Raw genomic sequence first — 17509 nt, forward strand, 5'->3', positions numbered from 1 at the left:
TTACAAAAAATATTGTTCACACTCTATTTTTCTTCACAGTTGAAAAGCTTCTTTTATAGGAACTCTTCCACCTATCGTTGCCCTCTTTGTTGACAAAAGGCACGAAGAAGCTGCCAGCAAATTGTAGTAACTTTTGAAAAACTTTGACCAGCAACTTTTGACAAAAATTGTGGCCAACAATTTTTGAAAATAGGCAGGAGACTGGACCCACACGAACCACTGCCGTAAATTAAAGTAAGTCATCTTCAGTGAATTTACGCTTTAAGCTTGAATAGTTCATCATTCACATAGGATATAGGTCATGTAAGTTTATTTGCTCCTATTTTCTAGGAGTTAGGTTAGCACGATCTATTTTATTGGCGTTGTATATAAACTCCATTGGAGGCTCATTAATAGATACACAATTTCAGTCTACTTCTGATACAATTATATTAGTATTCTATATCAATTTTGCATCCCTATATGTTAAGACAATATCATCAACATATACAACAACAACAACAACAACAACCCAGTGAAATCCCACAACGTGGGGTCTGGGGAGGGTAGATTGTACGCAGACCTTACTCCTACCAAGGTAGGACGGCTGTTTCCGAGAGACCCTCGGCTCAACATATATATAATATAAATATAAACCACCATCCCATCATCAAACTTCTTGGCCAATAGAGAATAATCAAGACAACTTTTGAATACTTTACGTTGCAAGAAATGTAGTGGTTAGTTGTATATTCTGTTTTTTGGAGGCTTGTTTGAGCTTGTAGAGGGACTTCGACAGCCTACAGACCTGGTTAATTCCTGTTGAAATTTACTTTTGTTAATGTAGTAATTTTTAATCGAATAAGTTGCTTAAGTTTATGATAATTTGAATTTTAAATTTTTATTAGATAAATTAGTTTGTTGAGATATTTTAATTAGTTTTAAATTTCAAACTATGCAAATTATGTGTTTTATGTTGGCTATTTAAAGCACTTAATAAAATTATTGAAATCCATTTCAATCCAAAAAGAGTCATTTTAACCCCCTTTTTGTTGCCCCATCTTTTAAGAAAACCAACAGTGGTATCAAGAGCTTTATTGATCTTACGGAATTTGTGAGTGTTTACAAAGAACTACTATACAATTTTTAACCCTTAAGGCCTATCTTTTTAACACGTAAGGGCTATCCATTTTAACCCATCAGGGCTATTTTCAACCCGTGCTTTTCTCAGTGCACAAGCTATTTTAAATCAATTTTCAAGCTAAAAAAAGGATGTCAAACAACAGTCTCTCTTTGAATGCCCAAAAAAGTTTCACTGACAAAAACAATTAGAATTGTAGTGAAAATAAAATCGTATTTTGAAACATATCTTTTATGTGATATTGTGATGGACGAAAAATCATCACAACTCTTTGCAACTCCAATCAATTTTCAAATGAAAGTACTTTCAAACAAGAGAAGATCATTGATGGTGTTTTTAAGCACAAAATCAATAAAAGAAGAAATTTTGCAAGTTAAAAAATAATCAAAGAATCACCAACCACTAAAGCAGAAATTGAGAAGGAGCAATTTTATAAATTGCAGTAACTAAAACAAAGGAGGAGTGTTGAAATTTACTTTTAGTTAGTGCAATAATTTTTAGTCTAATAAGTTGCTTAAGTTTAGGATAATTTGAATTTTAAATTTTTATTAGATAGATTAGTTTGTTGAGATATTTTTTATGTTGTCTATTTAAAGCGCTAAATAAAATTATTGAAAAATAATTGAAAGCTATTTCAATCCGAAAAAGTCATTTTAACCCTTTTTTACTGCCCTATCTTTTAAAAAACCCAACAATTCCCTTGAATTGTGCTTAAACCTTGGACCAACCCTTGGTTCTCACTATAACCATTTTAATTCACTATAGGTAAAAAGGTTTCTTTGTAGCCTATCCATTCTTTTTGGTTGTGTCGTTTTGCCTCTAATATAGCTTTGTATCTTTCTACTTTTCCATCAGGTTAGTACTTGTTCTTAAATACCCATGTGCAACTTAGAGCTTCTTCTTTTGTCCTACGGGCAATGACACAATCCCCAAGTCTTAATTTCTTTCAATGCCTTAATTGCTGACTACATGGCCTGAATTCACATTTCATCCTTCGCGTCGTCCTAATAAGTCTGGGCATGGACAGATTTAGGTAGAACACCTTCGTCAGGAAAATTACATTGTCCTCAATTATCAAATTTATATTTTATGTGTATATATTAAATAGTGAATCCCCTTGACACAAGTCAAGAGCTTAGCTCGGGTGAAGGGAGTTAAGATTCACTTGGAGAACACATGTTCAATTCCCACTAACCACATAGGTGTTTTTAATTTTAAAAAATGAATTTCTTTGGCAAAAATTGTGTCTCCGCCATTAAATCTGGAATTCATATCAGTTGAAAACTTAGAAGAAACTTTCATAGTTCTAGAAAGACTTCTATAATTAAGAAACTGTGTCTGCAGTTGAGTACAAATAACTATGTGCAATCTTTCTCCATCATTACATTTAGTGGCAATAGATTTTCCTTTTTAGTATTGCCGCAAAAACTTAGCGGCAATTGAGTTAATCTCATTGCATTCAGAGTCGCTATTATACAGAGTGGTGGTTATAAATATGGAAATACCCATATTTATTATTGCCGCTAAATATAATATAACTGCAATTATATTATTGCCACTAAATCTTTTATTTGTTGTAGTGCATGTACTTGGCCTTGTATTTTTTGTTAGCCAAATAAGGGTTCTGCTTGTCCTAGCTGACTTTCTTATCTCATCAAGTTTAGGTCTGTTAAATCTCCATTGAAGGAGCTCAAACACACTCTATCACAGATGAAGAGTGATCTGAGATGAAGAGAGAAAGAGAAGATAGAAAACGTAGAGAGAGAGAGAGAGATGAAGAGTAAAGTAAGAGAGAAGAATAAGAAAATATCAGTATGTATTGTATTTCCTTTTACTGTACATCCATACATTTATATACTTGTACATTAGAGTGTATTTGTTGAGTATTGAATACAACTACTTATACAACTACTTGCTAACTTCCTCTAACTGCTTTCTAATAGATTACTAACTACTTTTAGTTAGTCTAACTACCTACCAACAATCATTAGCTTGCCAATTAACCACTTAGTCAACACTCCCCCTCAAGCTTATGGTTTAAACAAATTCATGACTCCTAAGACACTTAAGAGTGTTTGATGTTGTGCTTTGCCCAAACTCTTTGTGAGCAGATCAGCCAGTTGATCTTCAGTGTGAGTGAACTCAATTTTCAGAATTCCTTGACAAATCTTTTCTCTTACAAAGTGACAGTCTATGTCTATGTGTTTGGTCTTTTCATGGAAAATTGGGTTTGCTGCAATTTGTATTGCAGATTTGCTGTCACACATCATTCTAATAGGAAGATCAACTTAGATATCAAGTTCTCTGAATAAGCTAATCAGCCAGGTTACCTCAACTGCACAATTTGCCATACTCCTAAACTCAGCCTCAACTGAGCTTCTGGAGACTGTCTTTTGTTTCTTGGATTTCTAGGAGATGAGGGCCTCACTAAATTTAATTAAGTAACCTGTGACAGACCTCTTAGTCTCTAGACATGCACCCAGTCCGAGTCACAGTAAGTAAGGAGTTGATTTGAAGAGACTGCTGGCATAAAGAGTCCAAGGCCTGGGGCATCTTTGATGTATCTTACCACTTTGAGTGCTACAACCATGTGTTATTCCTTGGGGCAATGCATATATTGACTTAACTTCTGTACTGAGAATGCTAGGTCAGGTCTGGTCATTGTAAGGTAGAGAAGTCTTCTAACTAGCCTTTAGTATTTGCCAGGATCCTTCAACACAGGATCTGTATGTTCTTCTTTGGGAGGAATATATTCATCAAAATTTATAGATGTAAGTTTCAGATTTTGTTCAAGTGGTGTACCTGCAGGTTTAGCTCCACCTAGACCAGCTTCAGCTATTAATTCCAAGGCATACTTTCTTTGAGACAAGTGTATACCTTGACTGGATCTGGCAACTTCAATTCCTAGGAAAAACTTGAGTTCTCCTAGATCCTTCATCTTGAATTGTTTCTGTAGGTCCTTCCTTGTGCTGTCTATAAGTATTTGTCTGCTCCCAATGATCAGAAGATCATCTACATAGACTAACACCTTCATCCTACTTAGTGAACAAGGAGTAGTCATAGTGACTCTGAGTAAATCCCAGCTGCACCAGTGCTTTTGTTAACTTCAGGTTCAATTGTCTGGGAGCTTGTTTGAGGCCATAGAGTGACTTGTGGAGTTTGCAGACTTTACCCTGCTACCCCTGTTTGGAAAACCCAACAGGAATAGTCATGTAGACCTCCTCTAAGAGATCATCATTGAGGAAAGCATTATAGACATCCATTTGATAAATAGACCAGCTTTTAGCAACAACTAGAGCAATAACTGATCTGATAGTGACCATCTTTGCAACAGGGCTGAAAGTCTCACTGTAATCCAGACCTTCTTGTTGGCTGTACCCTTTTGCAACTAGTCTGGCCTTAAATCTTTCAACCTCACCTGAAGCCTTGTACTTGACCTTGTATACCCACTTGTAGTCAATAGGTTTCTTGCGAGGAGGCAGGTCCACCACAGTCCAGGTATGATTATCTTGCAAGGCAGAAATTTCAAGTTGCATAGCCTGAATCCATTTGGGATCCAGAGAAGCTTCAGAGTAGGATGTAGGTTCAGAAATGGCTGAGTAAACAGCTAAAGTGTGGACATAGGTTGGAGACAAATAAGCATAGGACAAGTGTGCAGAGATGGGGTATGAGGAGGAGGTGCTATGATTAGCAGTGACAAAGTCCTGAAGCCATAGGGGAGGCTTAGTTTGTCTAGATGACTTACTAGTGGGAAGAACATGGATTTGAGGAGAAAGGTCTATAGAGGGTGAAGACTCATCAGTACAGACATTAGAGGGGATTGATGGCAAGTGATGTAAGAGAGGAGGTAGAAGATGTGATGTAGGAAGGGGGTCAACAGTGTGTGTGGGAGTACTGAGAACAGGAAAAAGGGGATTTGAGGAGGTTTGTAAATCTTTGAAAGGGAAGACATCTTCCTTGAACACTACATTTCTATTGACAAACAGTGATTTTGAGTGCAGGTCATATAGGAGGTAGCCTTTTGTGACAGAGAGTATCCCATCATGACTGCAGGAATGGCTCTAGGTGCAAATTTGTCTGAAACCTTTGGACAAGCAGCATAACACAGGCATCCAAAGGTTCTGATGTGAGTGAGAGAGGAAGGCTGTGAATGTAGCAATTCAAAAGGAGATTTGTAATAAAGTAGTTTGGAGGGAAGTATGTTGAGAAGGTAGACAGCAGTTGTAATACACTCACCCCAAAATTTCAAGGGAATGCTGGCTTGAAACCTGAGAGCCCTGGCCATGTCTAAGATAGTTCTATGTTTCCTTTCAGCAACACCATTTTGTTGGGGTGTATATGTACATGTACTCTGATGAAGGATCCCAAGGATGGACAGTAGAGATTGGAATTCATGACTAAAGAACTCACTGCCATTATCAGTTCTAAAGGTCTTAACAGTGGTAGAAAAGAGATTGTGAACCTGTGAGAAAAACTTTCTCAGCACCGCTATAGTGTCAGCTTTAGAGGTAATAAGAAACACCCAAGTATATCTTGAAAAATCATCTACTATAGTAACAAAGTATTTCATTCCAGTATGAGTTGGTACTCTATAGGGACCCCATATATCATAATGAACAAGTTCAAACACAGACTTAGACACATTAGAACTGGTTGGAAATGGGAGCTTAGTTTGTTTAGCTAAAGGACAAATAGTGCAAGATAAATCCATAGTTGTTTGTACAAGGTCAAAACCTGTGGACTTCTTTATTATATCTATAGGTGCATTACCTAATCTTCTATGCCACAAAGATATGGACTCAATTTGACTTGATTGATGTGCTGAAGGAACAGGAACAGCTGTGACTGAGTTGATGAAATCTTCCTTGAGGATGTAGAGACCTTGCTCTTCTCTACCAATCTCCCTGACCAGTCCATTGGAGAGATCTTGAAAGATACAAAAATTAAGAAAGAATGCAGCCATACAATGAAGTTCCTTAGTAAGCTGTGATACAGATAATAAGTTACACTTGAAGTCTGGAACAAATAGCACATTGCTGATACTTTGGTTACCAAACACTTTTGTTCTCCCAGTGTGTGAGACTGATGTTACATTTCCAGTGGGAAGTTGTACTTCTCTCCTATCAGAGTTAGGCACAGGTTGAATTGTATCCAGTGCATCAAGACTAGCATTCATGTGAGCTGTTGCTCCTGTATCAACTATCCATTCCATAGGTATATATTTGGATACTAAAGCAGACAAGATACTACCTGCAGAGACTGCTTTGACTGAGTACTCCCCTGCATTTTCAGTTCCTTTTGCTAGTATCTGCATGATCTGCTGGTACTGGCTTTGTGTGAAGAAGACTGTTGGAGCTGGGAGATTTGAACTGGTAGCATCAGGATGGAAGACCTCTGCTTGATTTGCATAGGAGTTGTTGTGGGAATAGGAAGTAGCACCTTTCTTCTTTGACCTCCAGCCTGCAGGATAACCTTTAACCTTGAAGCATTGTTCCTTGGTGTGTCCCCTGTATCCACACACTTCACACACCACCACAGCCTTCTGAGACTTCTATGACTGTGGCTTATATTGAGAGTCATAGTGTCCTCTATTTGGTTGACCACCTCCACCTCCTTGTTGATGTCCAAAGTTACCACTCCCCTAAGTATGAGTTTTCTGACTGAATAGGGCTATACTTTCAATAGTCCTATGATTGGAAGTGTCCGAACTTGCATGCATCTGATTTATATGACTCTCATAATCTAAGATGAGGGAGAAAGCTTTGTTTAGGTTAGGAGTGGGAGTCTGAAGTAGAATTTGACCTCTGCCAGCTGAGTAGGACTGATTCAGTCCCATTAGAAACTGAAGTAGTCGTTGATACTTGAAATGTTCTTTGAATTTCTTGGACTCATCACAGGAGCATCCTGGATAAGGCATAATTGAGTCAAACTCATTCCATAGGCTCTTCAGTGTAGTATAATAGTCAGTTACTGACAAAACTCCCTGGTTTAGACTATGAATCTCCTTATGAAGGTGAAACATATGCGCTTCATTGATCTTGTCAAACCTCTCCTTCAAGTCACACCACACTCTGTGAGCATCGTCACTATACACTACACTACTGAGCAGGCCTTGTCTTACGACGTTCATGATCCATGACAGGACAACCGCGTTGCACTTTTCCCAAATGTTAACATACTCAGGACCAAATTTAGACTTAGGAAATATACCATCCACAAACCCTAGCTTGCTCTTACCTCGTAGTCCAATACGTATGGATCTACTCCAGATTGCATAATTTTCTGAACCTGTGAGTTGCAAGGAGATCAGGGAGCTTCCTGGAGTGTCGTTTGGTTGAAGATAGAGTGGATGGTTGTGATCTATCACCGAAACTCTAAAGTGTTCTATTTTAGCTGCGAAGTATGTGTTTAAGTTGTTGGTTCCTGCAGATCCAGCTTCAACCTCAGTTGTCTCAACCATATTTTCACACCTTGAGCTTTGATTTTCTTCTTAGTTGCTAATTGCAGATTCCACTGCTGTTAGGCTTTGAATCTTAAGCAATTGAGTGTTGTACCACACCGTAGGCCACAGTATGGCTCTGATACCATGTTAAATCTCCATTGAAGGAGCTCAAACACACTCTATCACAGATGAAGAGTGAGCTGAGATGAAGAGAGAAAGAGAAGATAGAAAATGTAGAGAGAGAGAGAGAGATAGAAGAAGAGTAAAGTAAGAGAGAAGAATAAGAAAATATTAGTATGTATTGTATTCCCTTTTACTGTATATCTATACATTTATATACTTGTACATTAGAGTGTATTTGTTGAGTATTGACTACAACTACTTATACAACTACTTGCTAACTTCCTCTAACTGCTTTCTAACAGATTACTAACTACTTTTAGTTAGTCTAACTACCTACCAACAACCATTAGCTTGCCAATTAACCACTTAGTCAACAAGGTCTTATCTTCCCATCAACGTCAGTAACTATATTGGAAGATGGATCACCGCCCATATCGTCTGGTTGAGATAGGATGGTTGTACCTTCATGTGAATCATCAGTGTGAGTTAACTGCTCATGCATCCTTCCTAACTCATTTTTTACTGAGAAAGCCATCCCGTGTGCCTGATCTATATTGCTGGAAGGGAAATACATTTTTAGTGAAAACGACGTCCCTACTAACAAAAAGTATTTTGTACTTGAGATCATAGAATTTATAACCTTTCTGATTGTTGCCATATCTATCATCATTGATCTGATATCTTTAATCCCAAATTTATAACCTTTGGTCAAGTTAGTTGCATGACATATATAGACAACTAATAACTCTCATACCACAGCTCGCTCCCTCTCTGCCTTACCATCCCTCTCCCCCCAATCAAATTGTCACTAGGTCCCAAAAATAACATTAGCAAGCCCAAACAGATTTTTGATCACCTAGCTAACTTGAACCCCACCATCACACCTACTAGTGTCAAACAAGTACAAAAATATCCTGAGTGGCAAGAAGCGATGAAACAGGAACTTGATGCCTTAATGAAAAACCAGAATTGGGAACTTGTTCCACCTGACCCGACTAAAAATATTGTATCCTGCAAGTGGCTTTTAATGATCAAAAGGAATGGAGATGGGTCCATTGACAGATACAAAGCGCGCTTGGTTGCAAAAGACTTCACTTAGAGGAGGACATTGGTTTCCACTCAACATTCAGCCCGGTTGTCAAGCCTACCACAGTTCGCATCGTCCTCTTTGTGGTACTTCACTACAACTGGTACCTCCGTCAACTTGATGTCAACAATGCTTTCCTCCGAGGTGACCTGGAAGAGGAGGTGTACATGGCACAACCTCCGGGGTTTGTTAGTGATGACAAGACGAGGCACATCTGTAGGTTATACAAGGCGATCTATAGCTTGAAACAAGCCCCTCGAGTGTGGTAAAATGCGCTCACAGGTTATCTTTCCTCCATGAGTATTGTTTAATAAAAAATCAGATACCTCGCTACTTGTCAGACTTGGTCTAGAGATACATTGTTCGTCCTTGTCCATGCCAATGACATTATATTCACTGGGAGCAACCCTTCCATTGCCAATCGGGTTATCACTTTTTGCTTCTCGTTTCTCAATTAAAGACTTAGGAAATCTTCATTATTTTCTTGGTGTTGAGGTGATAAGCAGCTCTGAATGTTTGATTCTCACCCAAGCGAACTATGTGAATGAGATCTTGAATGATGAGCTAATGTTCAAGTGCAAAAGTGTCCAAGCGCCAATGAATGCCTCTGAGTTTCTCAACCTATCTGATGGTACTCACCTGACTGAAACAACTCGTAATCGTCGAGTCTTAGGCATTCTCCAATACATGTCTTTTACTAGACCGGACATCGCCTATGCAATCAACAAGTTGTCTCAGTTCATTCAAGCACCATTGGACCTTCACTGGAAAGTTGTGAAGAGTATGTTCTTTGGTACCTTCGTGGTGCGATCCAACTAGGCTTGCATGTTACTCCCATTGATGACTTTAATCTGCACGTGTACTCCGATGCGGATTGGGCTGGGACACATCACTGATAGAGTCTCTACATACAGCTACATCTTGTTCCTTGGTCGCAATCCAATTAGCTGGTCTTGAAAGAAGCAAAATATTGTCTCTCCCTCCTTCATAGAGGCTGAATACAGACGAATGGCTAATGTCCAAGCTAAAACCCTGTGGTCACCAATCTCTTGAGTGAGCTTCGATTCAGTACATAAGTCACCTATCATTTACTGTGACAATGTTGGAGCAACATTCTTTAGCAAGAATTTTATCCTCCATAGTCTGGTGAAGCATGCTGCAGTGGACTTTCACTTTGTCCGCCACCATTTTGAAAACAAAAGGATTTGTATTGTTCATGTCCAAGGTGCCGATCAACTAACTGACACTCTCACCAAAACACCGGCTAAGCCTGCATTTGAGAGTAATCTATTCAAGTTAGACTTAGTGACCCATCGCCTAACTTGAGGGGCGCGTATTGGAACACTATGTTTGGATTGTCTTTGAATATGTTCAGGACTTTAGGTTCTTAGTTTGAGTAGTATGTTTATGATTATATTTCAACATTCACTGTTTAGTTAAGATAATTTATTAGTGTTCAGTTAGGAGTCTTCTTAATTCTTGTAAATATTTTAACAACTTATGCCTTCATTAAACATACAGAGTTTACATCACTTCTCTAAGGGTTTATAGACATAACCTATTAAGTTAGATTGACAAATATTTATACTAAAGATGGAAGTATATAAGTTAAATATTACCTTTATTGGACAATTTGTCTTTTCTTTTTTTGAAATAATCCCTTAAATTATCTTTGTTTTCACCTCTTTGTAGCATTGGTGATCTTGTTAATAGTCCATTTGATATCTATTTTATTGTTTGATTTGTTATGTCTAGTGAGCGACCATGGCTGACATGCTAGCAAATCTAGCTAAAGAAAGATTATGGGAACCTTACAGAGGACTTGAAAAGAAGATGGAGAATCTAAAGGGGAAGATGGAATGGCTTGGTAGTCGAAAGGTTGATATAGTGGCTACAATACAAGATGCTGAATTTCATTCATTCAAGAAAAGAAAAACAGAAGTTCAAACATGGTTAAGCAATGTAAATAACAAACAAGAAGAATTCCAGATCCTTGAGAAAGAAGTTCAAGAGTGTGGCCGATTTGACCGTATAAAATTGGCAAATTTTGCTGATACAATGATTGAGGAAGCCGAGGAACTCATAAAGCAAGGCAAGTTTCCTGAAGGGGTTTTACATAATGTATATGAAGAAAAAGGGGAGCCTTTGGTGACTACAAATTTAAAAGGCCAAGTTTTTGGACGAAGTTCGGAAAATATATCAGAAATGCTAAGGAAAGATGAAGTTTCAAGCATTGGTATTTATGGCATGGGAGGGGTGGGTAAAACCACTATGGCTATGCATATCAACAACGAGTTATTACAAGAAAGTAGATTCTCGGGTCATGTTTACTGGGTCACTGTATCTCAAGATTCAAGTATTCAAAAGTTACAAAATGGCATAGCCGAGAATATTGGCTTAGATCTTTCTTGTGTTTGTGATGAGATAAAAAGGGCTGCAAAGTTATTCCAAGCATTGAAGCGAATCGATACTTTTGTCCTAATACTTGATGATGTTTGGAATAACTTTGACGTGATAAAAGTGGGGATTCCACTTGCAAATGATGGAGGCAAAATGATCATAACTAGCCGATCACTTGAAGTATGTCGTAGAGTTGGTTGCCAAAAGTATGTCAAAGTCAAGCCCCTTTCTGAAGTAGAATCTTGGGATTTATTTACTGAGAAGCTTGGACGTGGCAATAATAATGAAGTACAAGTAATCCCAACTGACATAGAAAAAATAGCAATGAAAGTTGCAGAGAGATGTGCTGGGCTGCCACTCGGAATCATAACAATGGCTGGTTGCATGAAGGGAGTAAATGACATTTTTGAATGGAAGGATGTGTTACAAGAGTTGGAAGAATCTTCCATGATGCAAGATGACATGAAGAGTGAGGTCTTCCCTATTCTCCATTGTAGTTATACTCGCTTGAGGGATCCCCGGTTACAAAAGTGCTTCTTGTATTGTTGCCTATATCCAGAAGACTTTGAAATTCCAAGAGTTGAGCTAGTCAACAAGTTCATCATGGAGGGATTTATAAATGCAAGGAAAAGTAGGCAAGCACAAATAGACCAAGGCCATGCAATACTAAATAAGCTAGAGAATGTATGTTTGTTAGAAAGTACTGTGGATGTAGATGAAAATAAATGTGTTAAAATGCATGACTTGATACGAGAAATGGCTATAAAAATCACAAGCCATCCTCATCATGATCGCTTCATGGTAAAAGCTAGAATGCAATTGATAGAACTGCCAGAGCTTCATGAATGGTCAGAAGATCTCGACAAGGTATCCTTGATGCATAATTCTATAAGTCAGATTTCTCCATGTATACTATACAAATGTTTGAAACTGACGACCCTATTGATGCAAGAGAATCGCTTGTTGCAAACGATTCCATGCTCATTTTTCATGTTCAAGCCTTGTCTACGTGTTTTGGATCTAAGCTATACTAATATTGAAGAATTGCCTGGTTCTCTATCAAATTTGGGAAATTTGAATGCCTTATTGCTTAAAGGTTGTAGAGAACTTAGCTTTGTACCATCACTGAGCAACCTTAAGGTACTAAGCGAACTCGAGCTTAGTGGAACAGGGATTGAGCAAGTGCCCGTAGGCATACCTAACTTGGTTAAGTTGAAATGTCTAACCATGAGCGGGTTGAAGAAGCTAAAAGGCGAACCACCCATAGATATGTTTGCAAGCCTATCACATCTCCAGCGTCTCATGACTCCATTTTCTATACGAGCAATGGATCTAGAGAGGATGAAACAACTTGAAGAATTTGGGGGTAAGATGTTCAGTCTGTGTGATTTCAACAAATTCGTAGCAAATCGAGAATATTATGGGCGGCCAATTCTCTTTCGGGTTACTCTAAATGGTTTGACCAGTGATTGTGTTGGAGATTTGTATGAATACCCTGTGATATTTTCCAGCAAAGAAGTCATTTTGAAGGATTACTACCTGAAGGGTGGAAATGTAGTACAACCCTTGAGGGAACAGTCAGAAGCTGTAATCAATTTGCCAAGGGACATGCAAAGACTTGAAGTTTCATGGTGCGACTTCATAAGTTCGGATAATAGCTTCTTAAGTGCCCTTCCCTCCTTGATCAATTTGACGGATTTGAAGATAGTCAAAATTGTTTCTTGTGATGGTATAGAGTGCATACTCCAATTACCCTCCAATTGGCAAGAACTGATTGAGCCAGAAGGAATTGAATCGTTACTCAAAAGCCTCGAGAATTTGGAACTATACAATTTGAAGGATATTGTCAGCCTTATTGACATCCAACCTAATACTGAAGCATCTTTTACGGTTCTTTCACATGGATCCTTTTCAAACTTGAAGAAGTTAAGGATTGAACATTGTTGCCAAATCAAGGTGATGTTTCCTCGATGGTTGTGGCAAAATCTCTACAACCTTGAACATGTAGCGGTGTCACATTGTGAGGGGATAGAAGAAATTATTAGCGAGAATGAGGAAGAGGAAGAGGGCCAAGAGGCAAGTAGTCAATCCCTGAGTAGTCCTTCATCATCGTTTACCTCTACCGATATCATCCTCCCTAAACTAAGAGTAGTTCAATTGACTGATCTACCGGCACTCAAAAGTATATCTAAGGGAAGAATGACTTGTGTATCCCTTGAGGAAATAGGTCTATGTGGTTGTCCAAAGCTTCAAAGACTACCATTTTTTCATCCTCCTCATGCTGGAGAACCACTGTTTATTCCACATGCTCTCAGATATATCTATGTAAGTCTAGAACTCTGGCAATCACTAGAGTGGGACTATCCTGAAGCTAAGAGTGAGCTTCTACAGCATATCAGACCTGACCGACTACTTCAAACTTGTGCCACCAGCTGAGAAAAAGCTCAGGTCAGTGCTTCTTCATTTGCATTTTAAGTTATGAATAATACTTACAGGTCACATCCTTTACATCTCTTTATTTGGTTTACCTTATTGTTACTTTAAGGGTGTGCTAAATCTATGATAAATTTATAACTTTGTTCCTTTCAAACGATGATTCTTGTACTAGGTAGGGACCAAGTTTGATTGTAACACACTCTTTATCAAGACCATTCTGCCTCCTGGTGACAGTAGCTTCCCATGCCAGCTACTCAACCTTTTTCATCACTTCTGTAACCATATCGATCATAAAAGTAGCTAACGTTCTTCCTACTTGAGTATATAGGACACCCCAAGTAGGTGAAAAGGTGAAAGAAACAATAGTCTTTGTCATGCACTTATGTGTTCGACAAATATAGTTTCAAGAAGGAAAAGCAAAATATGGTCATCGCTGACAAGGTTCAAATGATATGATACAAACCAATAACTTAGTTATAATGAATGAATCAAAATAGAGTTTTAATTGCATTTCAATCAACAAATATTTAGCTACAAAAATAGCCAAACTACATTATGATCATATTATTTACATTGCAGAATTTGTTGGGTGAATTTGGTAAACAAATTTGTATAGAGGTACGTTACATAACAAAGATGGATAATCATTATTGTAGCGTTATTGGAATTAAAAATCCTTATAACTCTTGGAGTTCATGTTTATGGTTCTTTGATATTTAAGTCATGGTATAAGAAGGTTTTTTATGGGAATTATACGGAATGTTTATAATTAAATGTTAAAAAGTTCCATTTTTGAATAACTTAACTTGAATATGATATGTATACCTTCTAGCATCATAAAAATCATAATGTGAAGTATAAAGTTTTCATATTCCTGATTTCTGATCAATCATAGGTTGGTTTTTGCAGTGAAGTTTATATACATCTTTTAATAATATGTCTCTTTGTGTAATAAAATTAATTTCAAATAACTTTATTATTTAGTTTTCATTGAACTTTTCCAGCATAATTAATGATATTAACATGTTTGTTAAATCTTTTTGATTTCTGCTATTTTAGGTTGAAACGCCGAGCACCTGCAATACTTGTCTATTTCAAGCAATCAGATTCTAACTGATGTGTCTAGACTTTAGAGGGAAGCATCTGTCAATAATATCTGAGGTACTTAGGTCATTTCCATCACTTTTTCTCATTGTCATAAATTATCTTCCATGAAATATATTTGATAGTTTTGAGATAAACACTAAAAGGAATCCAAGAAATCACCTAGTGAGTGATTTGTCTCTATTGGGATTTGAACTTGTGGTGTTCAATACACTTCATTGACCACTAGGCCACACCCTTGGGTGCAGGAGACAAACTTATAGCATTGAACTTGAATATTAGCTCCTAATACAATGGAAGTTCAGTTCTGTCCGTAATAACTCCAAAATTGTGTCTTTGCCAATATCAGGCTAAGGTAATCTATATGCTCTAATGTTTGGTATTCTGTATGTTCCTTCTCTTGCACCAGATTCTTGGGATCGACAGTGCTGTGGATGGTGCTCCACTTCCCTTGCAAGCAGTGAAGCGGAAATATAATGGTGGAAAAGGAAATAGTGATTGAAGCAGAATTCCTCAAAGCTTTTGTAAATAAATAGTATAAATGTGTTGACTTTTTAGCTACTTACAATTATTTTCAAATGTTAAAATAGTATAGTATGTATATTAGTTGTAAGTAGCTAATATTACTTTAAGAAAGAGTGTATCTGCATAGCTTCAATTTTGAAGGATTAAATGATGTTATTTGCTGGATAAATATTTGTATTAGTTACCCTGGGTTAAAGGTAAATGTCTTGCATTACCTTTCTGATAATAAGATGACGGAGGAGTGTTTTATTTAGATGAAGCTAGAGGTCATGTGTTTGTAGACAGACAATCTTGCTAATGTAGTCAGATACATTAGCAAGTATTGCTTCTGAGATCTCATAACTTCTAGGCTTAGTACTGCTAAACCTGCACTTACACCCTTGGAAACTAATCACAAGCTCAACAAAAAATTAGATTATTTATATAAAAATTAAATTATTTTTTATACACAAATAGATACTGAATTTCTTTTGTGTAATACCTCGTACTGTTCTAACATAGATTATTTTGAGAATCAAGAGAAAATTTGCGAAAAATGGGTCCAGGGAGCAGGTTCGCGTCGCCAACTTTAGTACAAAATTTTGATCCGAAATTATTTTTAGACATTAGAGTCCGTGATGTCTCCGCGTCCCGGAATTTTGAAAATAGGATATTTGTGGACCAGGTCCGCGGACCTGGGGGTTTATTTTTGCCCGATTTCAATTTTAGTAGAGATACTTTGGAATTTTTCCTAACTATTAGTTAATGAACCTAGATGTTTTTGAGACTAAATCCCACCCTATTAACCCAAAAATCCCTATTCTCCCTCATTCTTTCACAATTCATCAAATTACAAAAAAAAATTCTTTACAAAAGGCTCTCAAATCTCCATTAAAAACAACCAAGCAATTCTTTCAAGTTCTTCATCAAAATTCAAAATTTCTTCAAGTTTTTTCTAACTTCTAATTCAAAGGTATGTGGGTATTCATCCCTGGGTCCCTTTCACCTATGGAACCCAACCAATTCTCAACTTTTACAATCAATTCAAGTATGTATGTTATGGGTTTTTGTGATCTCAATTTCAATTACATGAAATATGATTTAAATTATGATTATGAACCTATTTCAATATGAATTAATGATTATTACATGGAACAAAAGAGTTTTCTATGAATTTCTTTTATTACTCTTTAGGTTCATGACATGGATGATGGTTTTTTTCAATTATACTTACAATTGATATTATTTTCATGAATTATGTATGGTTTGATATGAATTATATGATAATACATGTTTTCAATTCAATTTTATGATTTTCAAGTCAATTGATTATAAATCCATATTTTCACCTTAATTTCAAGTATAAGTCATGATCATGAGATTTCAAGAATTCAAGTGAGTTTATGAAAAATAGTGACTTAAGACCCTAATGATATTCTTTATGAAATAAGATTCGTAATGATTGAAGGCCTACACCTACGTTACATGAATCACATGATAATGATCTATTCCAATGAACAAGTTTTATGAAATATGATTTATGACAAGTATGATTTATGATGATGATATGTATTCCATAGGATATTGACTTAGCATCGAGAGGACTTTGAGGTGGGGACTCGACCCAAGGGGTCCTTAGTAGCAATCTCTAGTCCCTTAACTATGTTGGCACCGTAGGTTTACCTTTATAGCTTAGCTAGTGGATCCACAAATAACTCATGTTTATGTTTATGGTACAGAGTCTACCTTGGCAAGTATCATCTCTCTTCTCGATGTGGAAGTTACATCCGATTCCATGTTATAGCTCGCATGGACTTAAATATCAGTTATGGTTATGCCCCACATATGTATAGTCCCTTACGATGATTTACTTTACTACTCCTAGCCTTTACTTTTACATGATACTTTTATGGTTTATTGTGCATTGATCCTTCTCATGTCTACTTATTATTTTACTACCTCTTTTATCATGCTACTTGAATGATCATTTGCACAACATAGTTTTATTATGCATTACATTGCCTACATACTTAGTACATTCAGACTTACTAACACATACTTTATTGCCTACATTATATCACAATATAGGGATGGACGCTCCATCCTTAGTTGGTGATATATTGAAGATTGTGTGGTGAGTCCTCATGCTTCGATGGCAAGCTGAGTCTATCTTTTCTTCTCTTGCTATTCTTAGACTATGATGATACTTTGAGACTATTCCATATTATGTCATTACTTTCTTTGAGGGTGACCAAGGAACATGTCCTAGTCCTCGCCTATGTTAGTTCATATA

The 17509-nt window shown here is 37.0% G+C and overlaps 1 protein-coding gene across 3 annotated transcripts in view; it reads left to right on the forward strand.

Annotated features, from left to right (window-relative positions):
* The window catches only part of LOC129873928 (probable disease resistance protein At4g27220), a 33052-nt gene extending 17582 nt beyond the window's left edge, over positions 1 to 15470 (forward strand). For 2 of the 3 annotated variants that reach the window (XM_055949120.1, XM_055949122.1), the window contains 3 exons: positions 10528 to 13620; positions 14668 to 14769; positions 15122 to 15470. In XM_055949120.1, the coding sequence (XP_055805095.1) occupies positions 10537 to 13608 (3072 nt within the window). In that variant the 5' untranslated portion in view covers positions 10528 to 10536 and the 3' untranslated portion in view covers positions 13609 to 13620; positions 14668 to 14769; positions 15122 to 15470. Of the gene's footprint in view, positions 1 to 56; positions 235 to 10527; positions 13621 to 14667; positions 14770 to 15121 lie in introns of those variants that run through there. The other variant, XM_055949121.1, reaches the window with a different exon arrangement.
* The last annotated feature ends 2039 nt before the right edge of the window (positions 15471 to 17509 follow it).

This window comes from Solanum dulcamara, chromosome 11, assembly GCF_947179165.1.
Source record: "Solanum dulcamara chromosome 11, daSolDulc1.2, whole genome shotgun sequence".
Taxonomy (NCBI): domain Eukaryota; kingdom Viridiplantae; phylum Streptophyta; class Magnoliopsida; order Solanales; family Solanaceae; genus Solanum; species Solanum dulcamara.